The sequence below is a fragment of the Quercus lobata genome, chromosome 2 (genome assembly GCF_001633185.2).
Source record: "Quercus lobata isolate SW786 chromosome 2, ValleyOak3.0 Primary Assembly, whole genome shotgun sequence".
Classification (NCBI taxonomy): domain Eukaryota; kingdom Viridiplantae; phylum Streptophyta; class Magnoliopsida; order Fagales; family Fagaceae; genus Quercus; species Quercus lobata.
The window spans coordinates 16,600,678-16,621,760 of record NC_044905.1 but is presented as its reverse complement, the minus strand read 5'-3'; the positions used below and the strand labels follow the sequence as shown (position 1 = coordinate 16,621,760).

At 36.1% G+C, this 21,083-nt stretch overlaps 2 protein-coding genes across 2 annotated transcripts; one reads left to right on the top strand and one right to left on the bottom strand.

Annotated features, from left to right (window-relative positions):
• The first annotated feature begins 1,609 nt into the window (after positions 1-1,609).
• LOC115974755 (chaperone protein dnaJ 10-like) lies at positions 1,610-18,681 on the top strand. The gene is made up of 10 exons (XM_031095263.1): positions 1,610-1,923; positions 2,761-2,820; positions 11,329-11,411; positions 11,573-11,732; positions 15,196-15,322; positions 15,932-16,090; positions 16,643-16,821; positions 16,917-16,997; positions 17,095-17,253; positions 18,162-18,681. Exons 1-10 carry the CDS (start codon positions 1,837-1,839, stop codon positions 18,258-18,260), a joined length of 1,194 nt encoding a protein of 397 aa, XP_030951123.1. The 5' UTR covers positions 1,610-1,836; the 3' UTR covers positions 18,261-18,681.
• On the bottom strand, positions 7,802-10,142 carry LOC115974757. Its single transcript, XM_031095264.1, has one exon. The coding sequence runs from the start codon at positions 10,118-10,120 to the stop codon at positions 9,329-9,331; it is 792 nt and encodes a 263-aa protein (XP_030951124.1). The 5' UTR covers positions 10,121-10,142; the 3' UTR covers positions 7,802-9,328.
• Positions 18,682-21,083: the final 2,402 nt, after the last annotated feature.

Sequence of the window (21,083 nt, the reverse complement as noted above, 5' to 3'; positions counted from 1 at the left end):
ACAATCGCGATGAGGATTGCTTAAAGCATCCCTACTCTCCTGATGGCCTAGGCTAGTAGCCCTCGATCTGGTCCGAACCATTCAGCCTTTTGTCGTAGAAAGACAAATTGTAAGACAATCGAACGTTCCCACAGACGGCGATAACTGATGATGTTCGGAAAATCAGTAGACTGGATGTTTCAGACTTGAATGATTTGGAGGGCCTAAAAAAGGAAAATAAAGAATCAAAGGAAACCGGGGTTGACCGGCCACAAATCTTCCTCCGATGAAGTTAGTTTCTCTCTTTGAGATCTAGAATTCCAAATTTCTAGGACTTGTGTTAAAGGGAAAAAACTTACTTTTATTTGTCAGGGATAAGTGCTTATATAATGCTATGGAAGCAGTTACTTGTCTTGTAACTCCCCCCCACATTTGTGGAGGTTGAAAGATTCGGAGTTAACTGCTGTAACTGTCATGTAAGTTATATTTTTTGGTCTTATTTTCCATAACTGTCATTGGGAGCATTTTGTAGTAATGAACTTGATTTTTATTTGTGTTTCGTGATAAGAACATGGAGGTCGTCCAAAGCATATAGAGAGATGCTTTGGGATGTATGGAGGTCGTCCAAACAACTTCTTGGATGGACGACCTTATCTGGACGGGCATTTTTCATGAGGTCATTTTTCCATTCTTGTCTTGGATGACTCTCCTGGATGAGTTTGGAGTTAAATTTATAGTACACCATCAACATATAAAGCCAGCTATACCTACAAACTCAAATCAATCCATTGAAGATGCAAACAAATATAAAATGACATGTAGCATAAAATTGAAAAGCTAAAGGTCATTTAGTTTCTAATAATAGAGTTAGTTTTACATGTGTAATACTCTTAGTGGTTCTTAACTTCGTATACTTTGTAATTCGGTTAGTTTGTCAAAAGAATAATGTCAACTCGCCCAACTTGTTAAGTTGAAACCGCCAAAATCTGTAACCAATCTATCGAATTTAGATTTCGGTGGGTTAATGGCAAATTGGAATTTTTCCAACCTGCTAATGCTGGATTGGATTGGTCTTTACCCTCCCAATTCGACCTGCGCACACCCCCAGGCCTCCACCGACGTGGATGCTCTTATGAATGATGATAAAACTTATTTTATTGCAAAAAACTTATTAGTATATTGGTTTGATGATAATGAGCTATCATCAGTCACTCAAAAAAGATAATGAACTATCATTAGTCACTCAAAAAAGATAATAAGCTATTATCAGAAGTGGACGTCATAAGTTGAAACTCTCTAAAAATAATAATAATAATAATAAAAAAGCTTATTTTAATTTTAATTTTTTTTATAGAATTTGAATTATTACATATATTCCTATTAATAATGACACCACCTGAAAATCGGGTCGTTTTGTTGTTAAAAATTTGTAGTACGGTACTAGTTTAGCCATTCAAAAATTTTAAACAAATTCAACTTTTTTTCTCAAGAAAATAAGTCTTTTTTTATCAGCAGTAAAAACAAGTATGTAGGAGTGAAAAGAAACATTACGGACGTGAAAAGCGTGAGAGGGAGCGTATTTATTTTTCTCCTGTTCGCATTCTCACAGTCGCTCTCTCTCTCTCTCTCTCTCTATAAATCTTTTTCAGTTACTATATATTTTTAAATAATATAAAATTATCCGCAGATACGTTCTGTTCGGGTTGTGTGAAACTCCGTGTTCCTCAGTTGAGAGGACACAGATAGAAATTTGAATTGAAATTTAAATTTGATACTAGTCCATACTCCATAGCCAAAAACTGATCTGATCGGATCGGAAGAAAAAAAAAAGAAAAAAAAAAAGAGAGAAAGTCGGAGATGGTGAAGGAGACAGAATACTACGACGTGCTTGGAGTCAGTCCAACCGCTACCGAGACCGAAATCAAGAAGGCCTATTACATTAAGGTCAAATCATTTCTTCCTTTCTTCTTCTTCCTCTTCTTTTTTTCAGTGTTAACATATTTTGTAATGCTATTTCAATTTACACTTGCCAATTTCTTTTTTACCGATCGGCGATTTTTCTCAGATAGAATTTTTAGGGTTGTCTAAGTAATCTTGATTTTTAATTTTTTTTTATAGTTTAATGGATCCACGCTGCTATGGTGTTTCGTATTCCAAAAATTTCTCAGTTGTTTTCCTTGAACGTTTCCCAGAGTTGACTTTCCCCTTTTAAGTCTTGTTCTTTAAGTATTTTCTTTCCCAGCTTTCTTAATTACTTGGAGTAGCAGTTAAACTATCTGATCTAATGACTCATTAATTTTCTTGTGAAACACTGCAATTTAATTTAATAGCTTAATTAACTTCTTCTTCTTCTTTTTTTCTTTTTTCACTCTATTTTATTTTGTTTCTTGGCCTGAAATTTTTCATCCTTGCTTGATTGGTAAAATGGTTTGATATGTCAGCAGCAAGTTTCAAAAAGCAGAAAAAGGAATGTATATGCGTTCAAAATGTTCGATTTACTTGATAGGGATCTTTTCATTAATTTGGCCATAACTGTTGAAGTGTATAAGAGTTGCAAAAAAAATGCAGTTGGAAGAGCGTGTTATCTGATGTTTTCATATGCTGCGACTCTAGTCTCTAGACTAATTATATCATCATGAATTACTTGCTCTATATGCATGCGTGCGTGCGTGCTTGTGGATAATTGAGTCATGACATGCTATGTTAAACGGTTAAAGATCACTAGCTGGAAATGGATGGATTCTGTACCTCTTGTGGATCATATTTCTTTCTTGCTTGCAGGCACGACAGGTTCATCCTGATAAAAACCCAAATGATCCTCTTGCAGCGCAAAATTTTCAGGCAAGATTTTACTAACTCATTATTGAACATTTTATTTTATCAAAAATGTTTGATGCAAGTGGTGTTACTTATGCCTGCAAGAAACAAAAGCTTGTGTCTGAACAGATTCCAAAATTCAATGATTTCTTATCGAACCAAACACGGTTCTTTTTATTCATAATCTCAGCCTCTCCTGAGCAAACAAATGATCCTCAGCAATATCGGTTTCTTCTTTTATTCCTTTCTTTCAATCCAAATAATTCTTCTTCTTATTATTTGTAAGTATTGATTCAGGTAGATGGCAGGAGGGGGTGTTGAAATACCCATTTCTCCAATAAAATGATATATAATAAAATAAAGGGTCCAAATCATTTGATGACATGAATGTTCTGTAGAGGGAAAATTTCACCAATGATCTCTATCTGAACTGGCACTTTCTCATCCCAATAAGGGGAAGAAGGGTAAGGTCATGGGTTCATGATCCAAAGGGTGTGTGTGTGTGTGGGGGGGGGGGGGGGGGGGGGGGGAGGGGGGGGGGGGGGAGAGAGAGAGAGAGAGAGAGAGAGAGAGAGAGAGAGTTACCATCGTTTTAGAATGTTTTTTGTACTTACAAAAAAAGATTAACAAGAACTAGAAAGCATACTATGTTGTGGAGTTTGAATGCTATGGCTTTCAAACTTCGACAATGATCATCCCACAAAGCAAAGTACATCAATTAGAACCATCTTTATCTCTTTTCATATAACAAGCATAGTGAAATTTAAACATATTTTAGAACATCTTGGTGTTGGCATTGACCTAATGTTAGTTATGCCAACCTCTGTAAAATAAGCTGAGTTACTTTCGTTTAGTCAGCACCATCAAACAATCATAAGCTCAACCTTGCTGAGATCAAGTCTACTTTTAAAGAAACAAATAAATTAACTATTGAAATCAAGAGAATACTATAGTGAAGTTTAAACATATTTTGGTACAACTTGGTGTTGTCACTGACCTAATGTTAGTTATGCCAAGCTCTCCAAATAAGCCAAGTTACTTTTTTTGGTCTGCACCATCGGACAATCATAAGCTCAACCTCTCTGAAATCAAGAGTCTGGTTTTAAATAGATGAACAAATTAACTATAAAAATCAAGAGCATACACTAATATAAATCTATTTTAGCATAAAGATTGTCACTTAAATGAATAGTCTTGATTTCTTCCCCCTACTTGTATGGTTGGTAGTTAAGGACATGAGTTTTGTAGCCTTTTAATACAGTATTATTATCTTTTATTTTGTTGTTGTTATTGTTACTAAAAAAAAGTCTCCTAAGATCATCATGCATGTTGGTCCCCTTATCCCTCAAAAGATAATAATACTGTGTGAGACTTTTAATTTGAATTTTGTAAAGTTTTTTTTTTTTTGAGAAACAATTTTGTAAAGTTAAATCAGTAGAAAGATAATCAGCATTGCTTAATTTAGTATAAATCATTTGGACTTATATATATATATATATATATCATGTTAACTTTTCATATTTCTGAAACTTCTGCTAAGAGTATGCTTACCATTAATAAAGTGATTATCAATATATCATTCTTAAGTAATTTATATGAGAATTGTGCATAGACGTACACCCAACATTTTGAAATCAAAGAGAATTGAAAAATTTATTCCAATTAGGCTTACGTCTCACGAGCTAAAGCACAAATTTGACTGCCTTGGCTCGTGGATGCATGTCTAACAAACTGCCCTGGCTCATGTTTTCTATGCCAAACAAGACAGCACCATTTTGTATATGCGTGTCTATATATATATATTAATGCCTCTAGGCATTTTAAATTGCCTTCAATTTAGCATCAGTCAAGTATTGTAGAATTTTAGGTATTTACTATGTGTGTTTTCAACTATCATGGGAAGAGAATATGAAAATTTGGAATTGAGACCTTGTTTTTATGCTTGTGTAAAGTTTAGGGTGTGTTTTAGGTCTCTACCATGGTTGTGGAATGCTACAACTTAATGTCTCCTTAATCACAGAAATTAATTTTAAATATTTGTTAGCATCTTGGGAAATGTCATTCAACTTCTTGGCATTTGGGACTGTCAATACATGCATTTCTTTAGGTTCCATGCTTATGTGTATATAAAAAGAAAAACTTAAAGTTTGGTAAGAATGCTATATTAGGCCTTGGACCTTTGGAGTTTGTTTAGCTCAATTGGACTTTCTCAATCTTCATATGACTAAAGTTTAAAAGAGTTACATTATTATTATTTTTTTTGATAAGCAACAAAAATTTTATTAAAAAACAAAAACAGCCAACCCGAGTACATTGGGAATGTACTATGGGGGCATAAATCAATAACCAAGATTACAACGATCAAGTAAAACAAGAAGGGAAGAACAAGAAAAATGACAAAAGACCACACTCCAATCTAAGAGAGTGTGTAAAAAAAGAGACTTAATCTCTAACATAGAGCGTTCACATCCCTCAAAACTTCTAGCTTTTCTTTCGCACCAAATACACCATAACAAGCAATGAGGCACAATTCTCCACAACTCTATATTTCTATGCCGTCCAAACTTACCCTGCCAAGACTCAAACAACTCAATAACCTTCTGAGGCATAACCTTCTGAGGCATAACCCAATGAATTCCAAACAAACAAAACACCAACGACCACAACTCACAAGCAATGGGGCAATGAAGAAGAAGATGATCAATTGACTCCCCACACTTCTTACACATATAGCACCAATCAAGAACTAGCACACGTCGTTTGCAAAGGTTATCTGTTGTTAAAATCTTACCTAAGGAAGCAGACCATGAAAAGAAAGCTACCCTTGGAGGAACCTTCGATTTCCAAATCATTTTCCAAGGGAAGGATAAGATGGTAGGAGGGTAGAAAGAAAGATAGAATCCTCTAACCTCAAAACCTCTACTCCTTGCTGGCTTCCAACAAACCCAATCAGGACCCAATCCCCGTACCGTCGTAGAGTAGACCATATCCATAAACAAATCAAAGGATTCTTGTTCCCAGTCCTGTGGAGGACGACGGAATTTAGCATCCCAATGAATCCTCCCACCAATACAACACATAACCTCCGCTACTGAAGAATCCTTTGTCCTACTAATACAATAAAGTTCCGGAAAAGCCTCTTGGAGAGTACAATCACCACACCACACATGCTTCCAAAACTTCACTCTAGTACCCTCCCCCACATCATACAAAAGGTGCTTAGAAAAACTCATCCAACCACTCCTAATATGTCTCCACAAACTAGCACCATAAGCACTGGTCACCTTTTTCGTGCACCAACCACCCCAATCATTCCCATATTTCACCTCAATAACCCTCCTCCATAGAGCTTCGGTCTCCATGCCATACCTCTATAACCATTTTCCTAACAAGGCAGAATTAAAACTCCTCAATCGTCTAATACCCAACCCTCCAACCTGCAGCGGCTTACAAACCTGAGCCCAACTGACTAGGTGTAATTTAGGTTCACCATTAATACTACTCCACAGAAAGCCTCGCTGTAACTTCTCCATACGATTAGCCACCTTCCCAGGTAAAGGCAGAAGGGAAAGGAAGTATGTAGGTAAGGAGGAAAGAGTACTTTTAATAAGAGTTACCTTACCCCCCTTAGATAGATACAACCTCTTCCACCCTGCTAATTTCCTTTCCATCTTCTCCAAAATAGGATTCCAAACTGACAACTCCTTAAATTTAGCTCCTAATGGTAGCCCCAAATATCTCAATGGAAGAGAGGATTGCCGACAACCCAACATCCCCACCAGAACATCCATATTGTGCACCACCCCTATAGGAACCAACTCAGATGTCCCCAAATTAATCCTTAAACCTGAGACCTCCTCAAATCTGGCCAGAATTGCTCTCAAACTAGTATTTGCGTAGGATCAGCATCACAAAAAATAAGAGTGTCATCAGCAAATAAAAGATGAGACACCATCATCGAGTTACCAGCCGTATTACCTATAGAGAAGCCTGAGAATTGACTATTAGTAGCAGCCACATCTAACATACGACTCAATCCCTCCATAACAATATCAAATAGCAACGGAGACAAGGGGTCCCCCTTGCTAAATCTCCCTAGAACTACCAAAGAAATCAGAAGGACTATCATTGATCAGAATGGAGAATTTAACAATAGAGATGCAACACATTATCCATTTTCTTAATTTCTTTGAAAACCCACATCGCTGAAGCATATACATTAAAAAACCCCAACTCACATGGTCATAAGCCTTCTCCACATCCAACTTACACAACACTCGTGGAACACCTGACTTCAATCTACTATCAATACATTCTGAAGCAATTAAAAAAAAGTCCAATATCTGTCTACCTTTCACAAATGCATTCTGAGAATCTGAAATAAGCCCATGAGCCACCCTTCTAAGACGATTGGCCAACACCTTAGAAATAATCTTATAAATCCCACCAACTAAGCTAATAGGCCGAAAATCCTTGATCTCCACAGCATCCACCTTTTTGGGAATAAGAGCAAGAAAGAAGCATTAAGGCTCTTCTCAAACACAACCTGAGTATGAAAATTTTGAAACACTGCCATATTTTCAGCCTTCAAAAAACACCAGCAAGCCTGAAAGAACACCATAGAAAAGCCATCCGGACCAGGAGCCTTATCACCCTTAAAATCACTAATCACCCCAAACACCTCCTCCTCATCAAATGGCCTATCTAGCCAACGTACATCTTCCTTCGAGATACAAGAGAACTCCACATCATCTAATAAAGGTCTATGAGTCACCGTTTCAGCATATAGCTGCCTATAAAAATGAGAAATACAACCTGCTATAGCCTCTGGATCTGAAGACAATTCTCCATCCACCATAAGCCTATCAATGGAATTAAATCTTCTGTGTGAGTTAGCTATACGATGAAAGAATCTGGTATTCCTGTCTCCTTCTCTAATACAAAGGACTCTAGACTTCTACCTCCAACAGATTTCCTCCATCAAAGTAACTTTTTCTAATTCACCTCGAACTCTCTCCAACTCCATCCTTTCCTCCTCCAATAAAGCTCGACTATCCTTAATCATCTCTAAATCACTAAGCTCTTGCCACAATTTTCTCACCTGATCTTCAACATTTCCAAAAACCTCCACATTCCATTTCTCCAAATCATTTTTCAAGAGCTTCAATTTATTGGCCAAAACAAAACTCGGAGCTCCTAGTACATTATAAGAATCCTACCAAGATTGCACCCTCTCCACAAAACCCTCATCTTTAAGCCACATATTCTCAAATCTAAACGGCCTCCTACCTCTCTGAAATGAACCCCCCTCAAGAACAATCGGGAAGTGATCAGATAACAGCCTAGGCAAGCGTTGTTGAGAGACAGAAGGAAACTTATCCTCCCAATCTGCAGAAAACAAAAATCTGTCCAGTCTAGCCTTCGAAACAACTTCACGAGAATTAGACCAAGTGAAAGATCCCCCTTGCAGCGGAATATCAATGAGGCCTTGCTCAGAAATAAAACTGGAAAACTCCCGCATAGCAACAGTAAAAGAGGTAGAACTAGAGCGCTCGGAAGGAAACCTTACCACATTAAATTCACCACCCATACACCATGGAACATTCCACCAACTGTTCAAACCAACTAATTCCTCCCATAATAACCTTCTGTCTCTCATAGAATTAGGATCATAAACGCCAGAAAACGCCCAGACATACTGATCTGACACACTTGTAAATCTACAAGAAACCGAAATCGCCCCACAGCTTCCTCCACTTTATTCACAACCCATGTATCCCACATCAGAAGCACCCCTCCAGAAGCTCCACAAGAGCCTAAATAAGACCAATCAACATGTTGACCCCTCCACAAACTGCGAATCACAGCTCTAGTTATCAACTCCATTTTAGTTTCTTGAAGACAAATAACATCTGGCCCCCATCTCCTAACCATACTACGAACCCGAAGCCTTTTATCCCTATCATTCAGCCCTCGAACATTCCAAGAAATAATCTTCAAATTCATTGATGAACCACCACAGCCCGCTCCTTACTTACATTCCTTGATTTCGTTGAACCAACCTCGACATTCATAGAGGTCAATAAATTTTTCAACTCCTGCTGACCTTTCTGCCTCGACTTGCCCTGCTTCATTTGATCATCTACTGCTTTAAGCTTTTTACTCTTTTTCTTGGCCTCTATAGCTAGCAACAATCCCATAATTTGCTCCTCAAAACCTTCCAAAGAAGTGCCCACTGATTTTCTAAAGGCCTTAATCCGATTTGTTACCCATTGTGATAAATTATTACCATCAACCGACTCCTTACACCCAACCCCCAGCTCAGAACTACACTTCAGCTCCAAAGGAACTTCTGTGGCCAAAGGAACCACAACTAAAGGCTTGCCACTACACTCCCAAGTCATCGACCTCTCATCAAAATCCCACAACTCCTCCTCTGCCTCAATAACAATAGACAAAGAATCAACTAACCCATCACAGTCCTCTGCCCAACTAACCATCTGACCTTCATTGATAAAAGAATCATTACCTGTTACAGTCTCAACACTGAGCAATCCGACACACTCTCTGGAGATCGATATAGAGATAGCGGAATCACTATTTGTCGACCATCCCTCAATTGTAGCATCCACTCTTTGGAATTACCCCATGATTTATCCAAATCACTGACCAATTCCCTAATAGTGGGAGAAGAACTAAATACCACTTTACAATCAGAAGCCTCATGCATCGTCACCCTTACCTCCGAACCCAACAATTCCTCATCCTCATCCTTCGTCGCTGCCGGAGATGACGACTTCTCCACTGGAATATCTATCGGATCCCCTGATGACTGCACCTTCATCCCCACCGGCTCCAACGATGAACATATCGGATCTAAGGGAGACGAACCCAGCTCGCATGCAGCCTGGACCACTTCCGCTGTCAATATCGGCAAGGTTAGGGACTGGGTATGCCAGCTCGGGCTCACCTGGTTGCTAAAACCACTCCCACCTGGAACTTCCAGTGCCGATATGGAGGAATTCGAGCCCAAGGTGACCGTCGGAGCCATCGCCGTCGCCCTTGGTGGTAGAGAATCACCCAACGAGCTCGCGGGGAGTACCTTATGACTCGCACCAGACGAGATTGAGCTCGGGCCTGAGGAGCTTGACTCTAAATTCCCATTGTCAACAATTGGGCCCGTAATACCTGGGCTGGGTTTATTTTGGGACTGCTTGGAGAATGTACCTGCCTCAAAAACAAATGGGCTTGTCAACAGTCGGCCTGGCCAACCCTTAACATTACCCAACCAAGGTGCATGAGCCTCAGAAGGTCCATTGTCCATTCCCTTAACAACAGCCTGGGCAGAATTATCCTCACATGCCACCCACTTTCCAGCTTGCTTATCACCCCTATAACGTTGCCAAGATACCCGCCTCTTACCAAATTCATTTACTTCCACAATCAAACCTTTCCCTAACCAGCCAAACCTCCTAAATTGACGCTCCCTACCAGAATCAACATCTTTCAAATTCAAATTAGTCAATCTGAATTTATTTTGTTCCGGGATATTCTCCTTACTCTTAGCAACTCCATTAATACCTCGGTGACTCCCCTCCACACCACCCACGGCAATCGGTATAGCATTAACTGCCGGAACTTCAATAGGCACCACCTAAATCCCAGCTTCGTCTCTCGGAGGCTGCATTGTGTTCTCCACTACTTGAATCTTCTCTGTCTCTCTAATGGAGGGCTGGTGCAAATGCTTCCTCACTTGTACAGTCGCTTTTACCGTTTGAACAAAGGACCGAGAAGGGTGAATCTCTGAATCCAACTTAGACTTGGACGGTAAAGCTTTTGGACCACCCAACGCATAATGAGAAGGATCCAACATTCTCCTTAATTCAATTCCAAAGGCCCTCCAACCTTGTTGTGCCTTGCCTGCCAGAATAATGATCGAGCTTCTCATCCCGCCAACTTTTAACTCTGTTACTAACAAATATTGCCCAAATGAGTTAGAGCCCCGTTGCATTGTGTATGCAGTGTCTCCTTCCTTGAGCGTGAAGAAATGTTTGGGGTTAACCCCAATCACCGTGTGTTCCAAGCTTTGCATTAACCATCGTGCTGCATTCCTACCCATAAAAACTGATTGCATGAAATACTTCCCCCTTTCAAAAATCTTAAGGGAGAAAAAGTTCCCCCCTTCCTCAACCACCAATTGAAACAACTTTGATTCAATAAAAAAACTGCGAAATCCACCCATAACGATCTAAAACAGAAGTAAAGATTAACCGGGAACAAACTTTCTGACTAATTTGAGGTAGCCGGGCCTCTCAATTCGCTTAACATTCTACAAGCAAATCCCATCCACAGTTGATTTGTGAAGTAGCATTTGAACTAAAGCTCATTAACAAATAACTAAAACTGTAATATTGATCCAAAATGGATTCTCATAAGGAACATTAGGAAATGGAATTGTTACAATCTGAGTATGTGTTTAGTTATTATTTTGAACCATTAGTTATATTTTGTATCTCATTTATTTGGATTCAGGTATTGGGTGAGGCATACCAAGTCCTGAGTGATCCCAGCCAACGGCAAGCGTATGACACCTACGGGAAATCAGGAATCTCAACGTTAGTTTCTTGTTCTTAATTTATTAATAGATAAATTTCAAGGTTGATAGGGTGTCTGACTCTTTGTACGATATACACGTAGATTTTAATAGAAGTTCTTGTCAAAATTTATTATATATATATTTTTCTGATATGAATTGCATGCTTCCTTCTTATTGCAGCGATACAATTATCGATCCTGCTGCAATCTTTGCAATGCTTTTTGGCAGTGAGCTTTTTGAGGAATACATAGGTCAGCTTGCCATGGCATCAATGGCTTCACAAGACATATTCACGGAAGGGGAACAGTTAGATACTAAAAAATTGCAAGAGAAAATGAGAGTATGATTTCACTAAGATCTTGTGCTTGTGAACAGTTTGATACTAAAACTCTTTAACATTTTTTTACAGGACTTTATGCACTTCTTTTCTATTTTGTGCCTGTTTCTAAGATCTTGTTACTCTTTCAGAAACATAAAGTTGGGTCTATAATAGCAACTGGCTTGAAAATGGTTTAACAAAAAGAAGGGAAAGAGAGTTTGAAAGCTAGTAACAGTGATTTACTTTCAAAACTGATGGTGTTTGACATAAATCTATGAATAAAATATGGTTAAATTTGTTTTGTGCTTGTGATCAACCCCATTAGTTATGCATCACGAAGGTGATTGATGCAGGATAAGATCTGGAGAGGGGAAAAAAGCTTAAGTACTATTCATTTACACCATATGGTGGTATTAATATGGTATATTTTATGTTATTCAAGGGTAGTTGATGTAGGATATATTGGGAGAATTTGTCTAGGTGTGGTTGTAATGGGATTAGGATTAGGAGGATATATGGAAATAGGATTTAGAGATGTTGAAATAAGGTGGTTTGACGAGTTATTTGAGGCTATTTGGAAGAAGAAAGTGTGTGGGGTTTACAGTTTTAATGGGTAAAAGAAAAGGCCTGATTTGGGTTTGTAAGGAAGAAGAAAAAGAGAGGTTTTTATTGTGTTCAGGGGCTGTACAGTACTGTGAACAATCACACAAGAAAGAGAAGAAGAAGAAGAAAAGAAAGGAGAAATGGAGGAAGGAACACACAAACACCAACATGCTTCTATGTTCAAAACTCTCAATAATTTTATTAATCAACTTCTCTTTGAATACATTGAACACAAATAGGTATGATACACTTTTTTGTACTAGTAGTATTAGGGCTGTTAATTTAACTAGTATACTAAAACCTGATAAAAGACTAATTTGGACTCAAAAGAAAATAAAACCTAAGGTCTTGTAGACAATCCTAGACTCAATTAAACGATCATGATATCTATAATTCTCAATAATTTTTGAGATTACTGATTTGCCCTTGACTACAATACTGATCATACTAATAATAAAAACCCAAATAAAAAACTGTTTTAACCCTAAAAGACTCATACACCTTTAAAACCAAACAACTTTTACTTCAATTGGACTTCACATGTAGACTCCATAAAATAATTCTTGAATGGGCAAATTTGCAAAGTAATATCAAATCATCAATCTTTCATAGCTGCATCATTCTCCCTCATTTGGAAAAAAAAAAAAAAAACTAGACCTCGATTTTTAAATTGTTTAGGGTATAAGAACCTTCAAACTTGAAAATTGCACCAACTCTTCAATCACAGTCAGAAACATTAAGGATGATAAAGTTTTCTTTCCCACCCTATTATTAAATTTATCTGAATGATGAAATCAATGACTAGAGGAATTTTCAACTTGAATTCCTTCTTGAATTTATCTATAGTAGTAACATTAAAATGATTAACCTTATGCTCAGTTTTCTCCTTTGTGGTCTCCATTGTCCATATAATGGATTCCTTTGGGTGTTCTTGAAGTTGGACTTGTGGTGAATCGTAAGGCTGGGTTTCTCTCTTTAATAAAACACCCTGAGGATTTGAACCAATACCCAATTGAGGTTGCTGTAGCAGCAAACATATGCCATTATGTCCCTATACAGGTAGTAATGCTGCCATGCATTGATGATCCCAATAATTATTGTCCTCTTCTAGCATCTTCTTGTTCCTTTTGGGGATTATGCTAATTGCTACTTAACATAAAAAAGGATAGAGAAGAAAGACATGGGTTTGGTTGGGGTAATGATGCAGAACCGTTAAGAAGTTCAGCACTATACTAGGTTTCTTGATGAATTCTTGAATAAGTATTGATGTTTTAGAGTTTAGGTTAGCAAAGAATGAATGTTGACTGCTGTTTGGGGCTGAAACAGGGGATAAACAGAAAATAACATAAATAAAACACTAGGCAATCGCACCTAGGTCTTCCTAAGCATCACACCTAAGCTTAAAATAAGCTGCTGAATTTTATTAATCAATCACAATATATTATGAAATAACATGACTACAAAAGAGCCTTTATATAGAGGCTATAGTTATCCTTTTCCTAGTAGGGCTTGGACTCTAAATAACCTATTCCTAGAATTAATAGGAATACTAATAATAATTAAATAAAAGGCTTAATAATACGTAAACATAAAATAAGACTCAAGGGCCTTTGATACTGCCAAGGACAGCCCATTCCAAATTTCTGGAAATTACCAAATTGCCCTTATTCTAATAGAACTTAATTAAAATTGATCCAACAGCTTCTCAACCTAAAAGACTCGATACTAATAACTAAAATGACCTATCAAAGGTGCTAAGAAGGTCCGACATCAAAACTAGACCACAATTCTTGAATCTTTGTATATTTAATCTTTTTTTTTTCCTTGAGCTCTTCCTTGTCCTCATCGGGTAATAAAGTAAGGCAATTTTCTCCTATTAAAGTCCTTTAATGTCTGTTGGATAGTATTGGAATTCTCAATTTTGTACCTTTTAGATTTCTGTAAAAGAACTCTATCAGATTGGTGGCATGAATATATATATATATATATATATAAGTTTTAATATTTTTTTTCTTTCTTCAATGTGTTTTTTCATTTAGTTTTTGTTAAATGGTAATTGGTTTAGAGACATGCAGTTACATGATTCCTTTCCTTGTATGTTCTCCTTTAATTAATGTGTATGTGTAATCACATGCCTGGGGAACATTTTAGAGCTGACAACTTTCTTTGATGTTTGCATTAGAGTAACAGTTTTGTGGAGAATAATGCAATATGTCTCCTAAAAGGTTCAACCCCACCCCCACCCAAAAAAAACTTCCTAAAAAGTAAAATGTTTGGAACCCTTGTTTCCCTTATGTGTTGGTATATGATATATGTTCATTGAAGGTTTTCATTTGGTTTCTTGAAATTTGTACATCTAGAGGCCGAGGGGCCTTCTACCATACAACACTTGCACCCTTCATTATAACGGGTGTTGTTAGATTAAATGATTAAATTTACCATTTTCTAACAACTTAAACTTTTGGGACAACCTTTAATTTATCGTGGTATTAGAGCAAAAGGTCCTAGGTTTAAATCCTATCTCCACCTTACCTCCCATTATAAAAAATTTTCATATGTTGAGCCCCACTTAATAAGGGAAGTTTAGGCCCACATGTGAAGGAAGGGAATGTTAGATTAAATGATTAAATTCACCATTTGGTTTAAAAAAAAAAAAAAAAATTTGGGATAACTGGTAATTTATCAGGGGTTGTTGGTGAGGTCATGGGTCCTGGTCCAATGTGTGTGTGAATTTTCTACCCCCATAACACCCCCCCCCCTTCCCCCCAAAGAAAAAAACACTTAAAGAGCTGTTTGTTTTATGGCTGTTCAATTTTAGATATGCAAATTACAAAGCCTGATCTTCATTTGGATTATTTTCCCAAAATTTTCATTTCTATAGGTTGTTCAGAAGGAAAGAGAAGAAAAGCTTGCACAAATACTGAAAGATCGACTAAAAAAATATGAAGAAGACAAAGTGGAGTTTGTCAGACATGCTGAAGCTGAAGTGACAAGGCTATCCAATGCAGGTAATCCTTGCCTTTATTCTTCTGATGGGTACTTTGTTAGTGCAAGTGCTGGTCTTTATTTATGATGCTACATTATGCTATTTGATAACTTGCAAGTCAACTAGGTATATTGGGTAATTTTATCCATAGGTTAAGTCAGGTGTGCATTCATTGTGAATATACACACACACACACACATATTAAAGTTACGCACCTAACGTGTCTTGAATCCATGACCTCAACCTCCACCTAGGACTTGCAAGGCGAAGAGGTGCCATTAAAAAAAATTACATCTGTCATGTATTTGAGTATCTGCATAATTAATCTATATATATGCTAGATTGTTGGCCTGTTGGTTATCTTTGAAAGGAGGTTTTTCTGCAAGCTTTTAATATCAGCAAGCGATTCTCGCATTGGCATAGGGTACATATGGATAAGATCAATTTGAGGATATACTTCCTTGTTCATTGTATTTAATTTTTATATCTTTATTGATGCAATTGCATAGGGTTCTTTCTGATTCATTTTGTTGTCTGGTTTCTACAAATTGTTATATAGCATTTTTTTAATCTTTTTTGTTACAACTAAAAAGGGTTCTTCCTGATTCATTGTATTTTCTGTTTCCTACAGCTTATGGTGTTGATATGTTGAGTACAATTGGCTATATATATGCAAGGCAGGGAGCTAAAGAGCTAGGGAAGAAAGCTATATATTTGGGTGTGCCATTTATTGCTGAATGGTTTAGAAACAAAGGGCATTTTATTAAGTCCCAAGTAACAGCAGCAACAGGTTAGTATATATTGCTGGCTTTTATAGCCAATAGCCATGTCTAAATGTCGTGTGATGGTGTCTTGAGTTCTATCCTTTGACTTGATCCTTCTGTCATACTCACTGGGGAGCCTGGGCAAATCTAATCTGACCTGAATGTATGTGGCCCAATCCATAGCATATTTCTATGCGGGTCTTAGTAAAAAAGGATTAGGTTATTTTGGTAAATACATTCAACCAACTCCAATCCTTTTACCCATTAATATTTTAGAAGATTTCACAAAACCCCAATCACTTAGTTTTTCGACTTTTCGGAAATATATTAGTTGATCAATTGAAATCAATTAAATTTTCCTTCTGTGGACATAGGCTAAAGGTTGAACCATTAGATTAGCATTATTTTTACTTATGATTACTATTTGTTCTTGAAAAACCCTACATCTGGGCCTTGTTAGAATGCCTTGGTAATTCTATTAGTCTGTGTGTACGTGCTTGATTGTGCATTAGGATCACTATACCTAGGGAAATATTTGTATATGCTGATGAATTGTTGTTTCTTGCTGGTGGCTCTAGGTGCAATTGCTTTAATTCAGCTGCAGGAGGACATGAAAAAGCAACTCAGTGCAGAAGGAAACTATTCTGAGGAAGAGCTTGAAGAATACTTACAGTCACACAAAAAATTGATGATTGATTCCCTGTGGAAGCTGAATGTAGCTGATATTGAGGCCACTCTTTCCCGCGTTTGTCAGATGGTTGTTTTTCTATCCTTGTTATTTTTGGCAGTTGGCTGACACCGAGATGCTGGGTCGAAGTTTGTTTTGTGTAATCTGTACATTTTTTATCTTAGGTTCTTCAAGACAGCATTGCCAAGAAGGAGGAGCTCCGTGCACGAGCTAAGGGGTTGAAAACTCTTGGTAAAATCTTCCAGGTATTTTTTTGTGGTGCCTTTTTTTCCATAATTTCATGTGGTTATTATCAAAATTCTTATATTAGATGGCTAACAGAAGCTGTGGTATCATTTATAGAGGGTTAAATTAACCAATGGGAATGAGAGTGAAAATGTGCCACCTGGTACAGTACATAAATTGAATGGAAGCGAAACAGGTTGTGATGCTACTTCTCCCAGTACATCACCAAAATCTTCAAATGCTGAAGAGTCATCTTATTCCACAATATCATCACCGGTATCTTTCTTTCTCCCACAACTAAGCTCATTCAAATTTTTTTAATGATACAATACAATTTAGGCTCAGCGCCAAATAAGACTGACTTATAGTAACTATGGAAAAAAAATATATATATATATATATATTTCTATGGTTTTTCTTGTATAATTTCATGAAATATCTTTTCAACTTTTGAATATCAGAGGATGTTAACTTGTGTAGCATATGAGAAAACAAATAAATGAGAAGTTATAATCAAGGTTAACTGATGCAAAATCAAGAGGATAGAATCTCAGGAATTTTGAAGATTACAGAATCTGATGTTGCTCCCCATCAAGTAGGCAGAATTCTTGGTGCATAAACTTCTGTTATTTTAGTAGATAGCTGTCCAATTTGTTTCTTAATGAGACTACCAAGAGAAAAAGAAATTGAACTCAGGCAATTGATAAGCTCTCTATGGTAGAAAATATAGACTCTATGCCAATGAGTTCTAGCTCAAATGACATCTCCTCCTTTTGCAAGATCAAGATGGAGGGTTAGACTACTGTGGGTTTAAAACCCACTCTGTGTATCATACCAAAAAAAAAAAAAAAAAAAAAAAAAAAAAAAGGACTCTATGCTCTGAAGTCATGGAGACTACAACAAGAAACAAAGAGCTTTTTGTTTATTAGGAACATAATGATTGCCAAAGCTAAACAAATTGAAAATGACGGTGATTTTAGATCATGATTGAACACACAATAAACAAATTGAAAATGATGATGATTTTAGATCATATGATTGAACACACAATATCATAATTTTGTCAAAGATGGTGTCAATTAACTTAATTCTTTAAGATGAAAACCCTTGTGCATCCACTCTCGTCTTAATCTGTATCACCTAATTATCCTCTCTTTTGCTTTTGAAACAATTGGACGTGCTAGAGCCCCTATGTGCAGACCCCAAACGTTGGAGACTCACGGTTCCCAATGCCAGCAGCACCACCTGGTGCGCTAAGACACCCTTCAACTGGCAAGGATTGAGGATGGAAAGGTTTGATATCTCGTTTGAAGTGCTTGTCGTGTATAAATACCCTATCATGTGTATCAATGTTGTGATTGTATGAGTAGATGATTGTGCCAAAAAGCATATCCCGCTTCTGGCTGAGCAAGCGTGCTGTCATGTATCTATGGAAGACAAATAATTAAGAACGTGAGGGAGGAGATGGTTGTAGAAGGTAGTGTTTTTCATTGTCACCGCTGGCTGCGATTGGCTGCCGCTTTAATGTGAATGATGTTTTTTGATGGAATGGCATTCTTGTATTTTGGTGTCACGGTTTCAATTTTAGTTTCAAAGATGTTGCTTTGCTTAATATTTATTTTAGTCATTTGTAGATCGATGTATTACCCGACAATTTAGACAAAGAAATTAAGAAATCATAAACGACTTTTGCCTTTTTATAAATCAATGTGGTGCTTAAAGTTGTCTTGCTTTTCTGAAATTGAAGGCTGAGAAAACGAGAGGTTGCAGGAAAGCCCAACGTGGAGGTAGACGAGACCAGACGAATGGCTGTGCCACATTGCAGTGAGAAGAAGAGGACAACATTATATGTGCGTCTCTCTTTTCACGCACTTTCAACCCAAAATAAACTAATCAAATAGGAACTCCTGATCAGATGGGGTTTCCACCACAAAATCTTTTCCCGATTTCGTTGTTTATTTTATTTTATTTATTTATTTTTTTTTTTAAGGACAAAATTTAGTTATAAAATTAATTGTAGTCTAAGATTATAATCTTGCTCAATAAAATAGATATTATTACATATTTTGAAAATCTAATAATTGAATTGTATGTTCATTATATTTAATACACATGTAAAATTTTGTGTTAATCGGATATTATTTAGTATATGATTTATAATTTTATATTTTATGCATAACTATAAACTACAAAAATTTGTAATTTAAACAATTTATTGATAATATAGTTATTGATCTTCAATTTTCTAGAAATTTTGCAAGTATAGAGAATATAATAAGAAAATGTAATCTAATGGTGGACTTGCTAAAATTCACATTCAATAAAAAAATATTAAGTAATGTTGTAACCTTAGGTTATAACTAATTTTGTAGATAAATTTTGTCATTTTTATTATATTACTCTCTGTGTCCCATTTTATTGGGTCTGTTTAGAAAATATGATTTTTTATATACAAAGGTACCGGTTTTCAAAATTACCCTCTTTAAATTAATTTTTTTTAGAAAGATGTATTGACTTTTTAAATAAATCAAAGAATTTGTTAGAAAATTCATTTATTGACTTTATAAGGACTTCATTTTTTGGATATCGCAAAATGGAATAAAGGCTTTAACAATTTGAGACCGATGAAATATTTAATAAAATATAAGTATACCTAAAAGGTACAATTTAAAAATTTTGTACATAAACACATTATTATGTTTGAGTTGGACTCATTAAATAGTAGAGGTTAAATCAAGGCTTGAGATTGGTTGGTTTATTAAATAAATGAACATAATCAAATCCATTATGGACCCAAGCCCAAGTCATTCATAAATAACTCAGTTTGCCAACCCACTAGGCCAATTAGGCAATTGTCTAAGGTCCCAAGTGAAATGGGGGGCTCAAAATTTTAGAAAAAAATGGGTAGTACCGTAGTAGGGGAAAAAAAATTTAGTTTCAGATAAATCTAAAAAAATTTGGCACATCTTTTTGACCAAAAAACAAAAATTTTGATATATCCGGTTAAACATTGGTAGCACAAAAAAAATTCTTTGGTCTAAATAAAATCAATTGTCCCAAAAACAACATCATTATCCTCTAGACAAACCAAAATTCAACAAGATAAACTACAAATCCGGTCTAAGAAATTAACCACAAAACAATCACAAATCAAAACAAATAAAAAATCTCAAATCCTTAAAAATTTTAACGTTTCTCTTTCTCATTCTTGCTTTGCTTCTTTCTCTCAGCTCTTGCTCTCTGCCTCTCTCATTATTTCTCTCCACTGTTGTTGGTTGCCTGGCTTAAGCTTCCTCCGATCTAAATTATCTGATCACATTTGATATGAAAACTTTGAACTAAGGAGTGAGGACTACCAACTACCCTTTTTTCTTCCCTTTTTTTTTTTTTGCTGTAGATGCCTTTTGATTTTGGTTTTGACTTTTGAGGCATAAGGCTTGGCTTTCTCTACTTTTTATTTGTTAAGACTGGGCCTGTTTATATTGAGTTATGGCTAGACATTTGGGCCTTCAAGTTTTTTTTTGGTTATAGGTGTAATAGGATTTGTTTTATGTTTTTGGTGGGTGGGTCTTATTAATAAGACTTGTGTGGCCATCTTGGCTAGGCTTGTACTTTTGTTATGGCTGTGCTTAATTTTTTTTTAATTTAATTTTAATCTTGTGTTTATATATATATATATATATATTTTTAGTTATTGATAATATAATGAATAAGTATTTATTTATGCAGGTTGAGATTGCTAAAAACTTGTTATTATTCGGTGAAACTACAACAATATTTTTTATATAAATCAGATTCTATTTTTCATTTGCTCTACACTTGAAAATTATTTTTTATTTTAGTCTTTATAAATATATTGTTTGATTAGAAATGTCTACTAGAAAATATGCATCTGGATATGAAAAACTTAAAAAAATAATAATAATAATTGAGTCTCAAAAAGGATCAATGGATAAATTTTTTATTAGTAATAAACAAAATACAACACAAAATTTAGATGAAACTATCACAAATGAGCAAGAAATTCACCAAAAAGAGTTAGAAGATAATAAAATGATACAATTGTAAGATAACAATGATGTTCAATTTTGCAATACAACAAATCT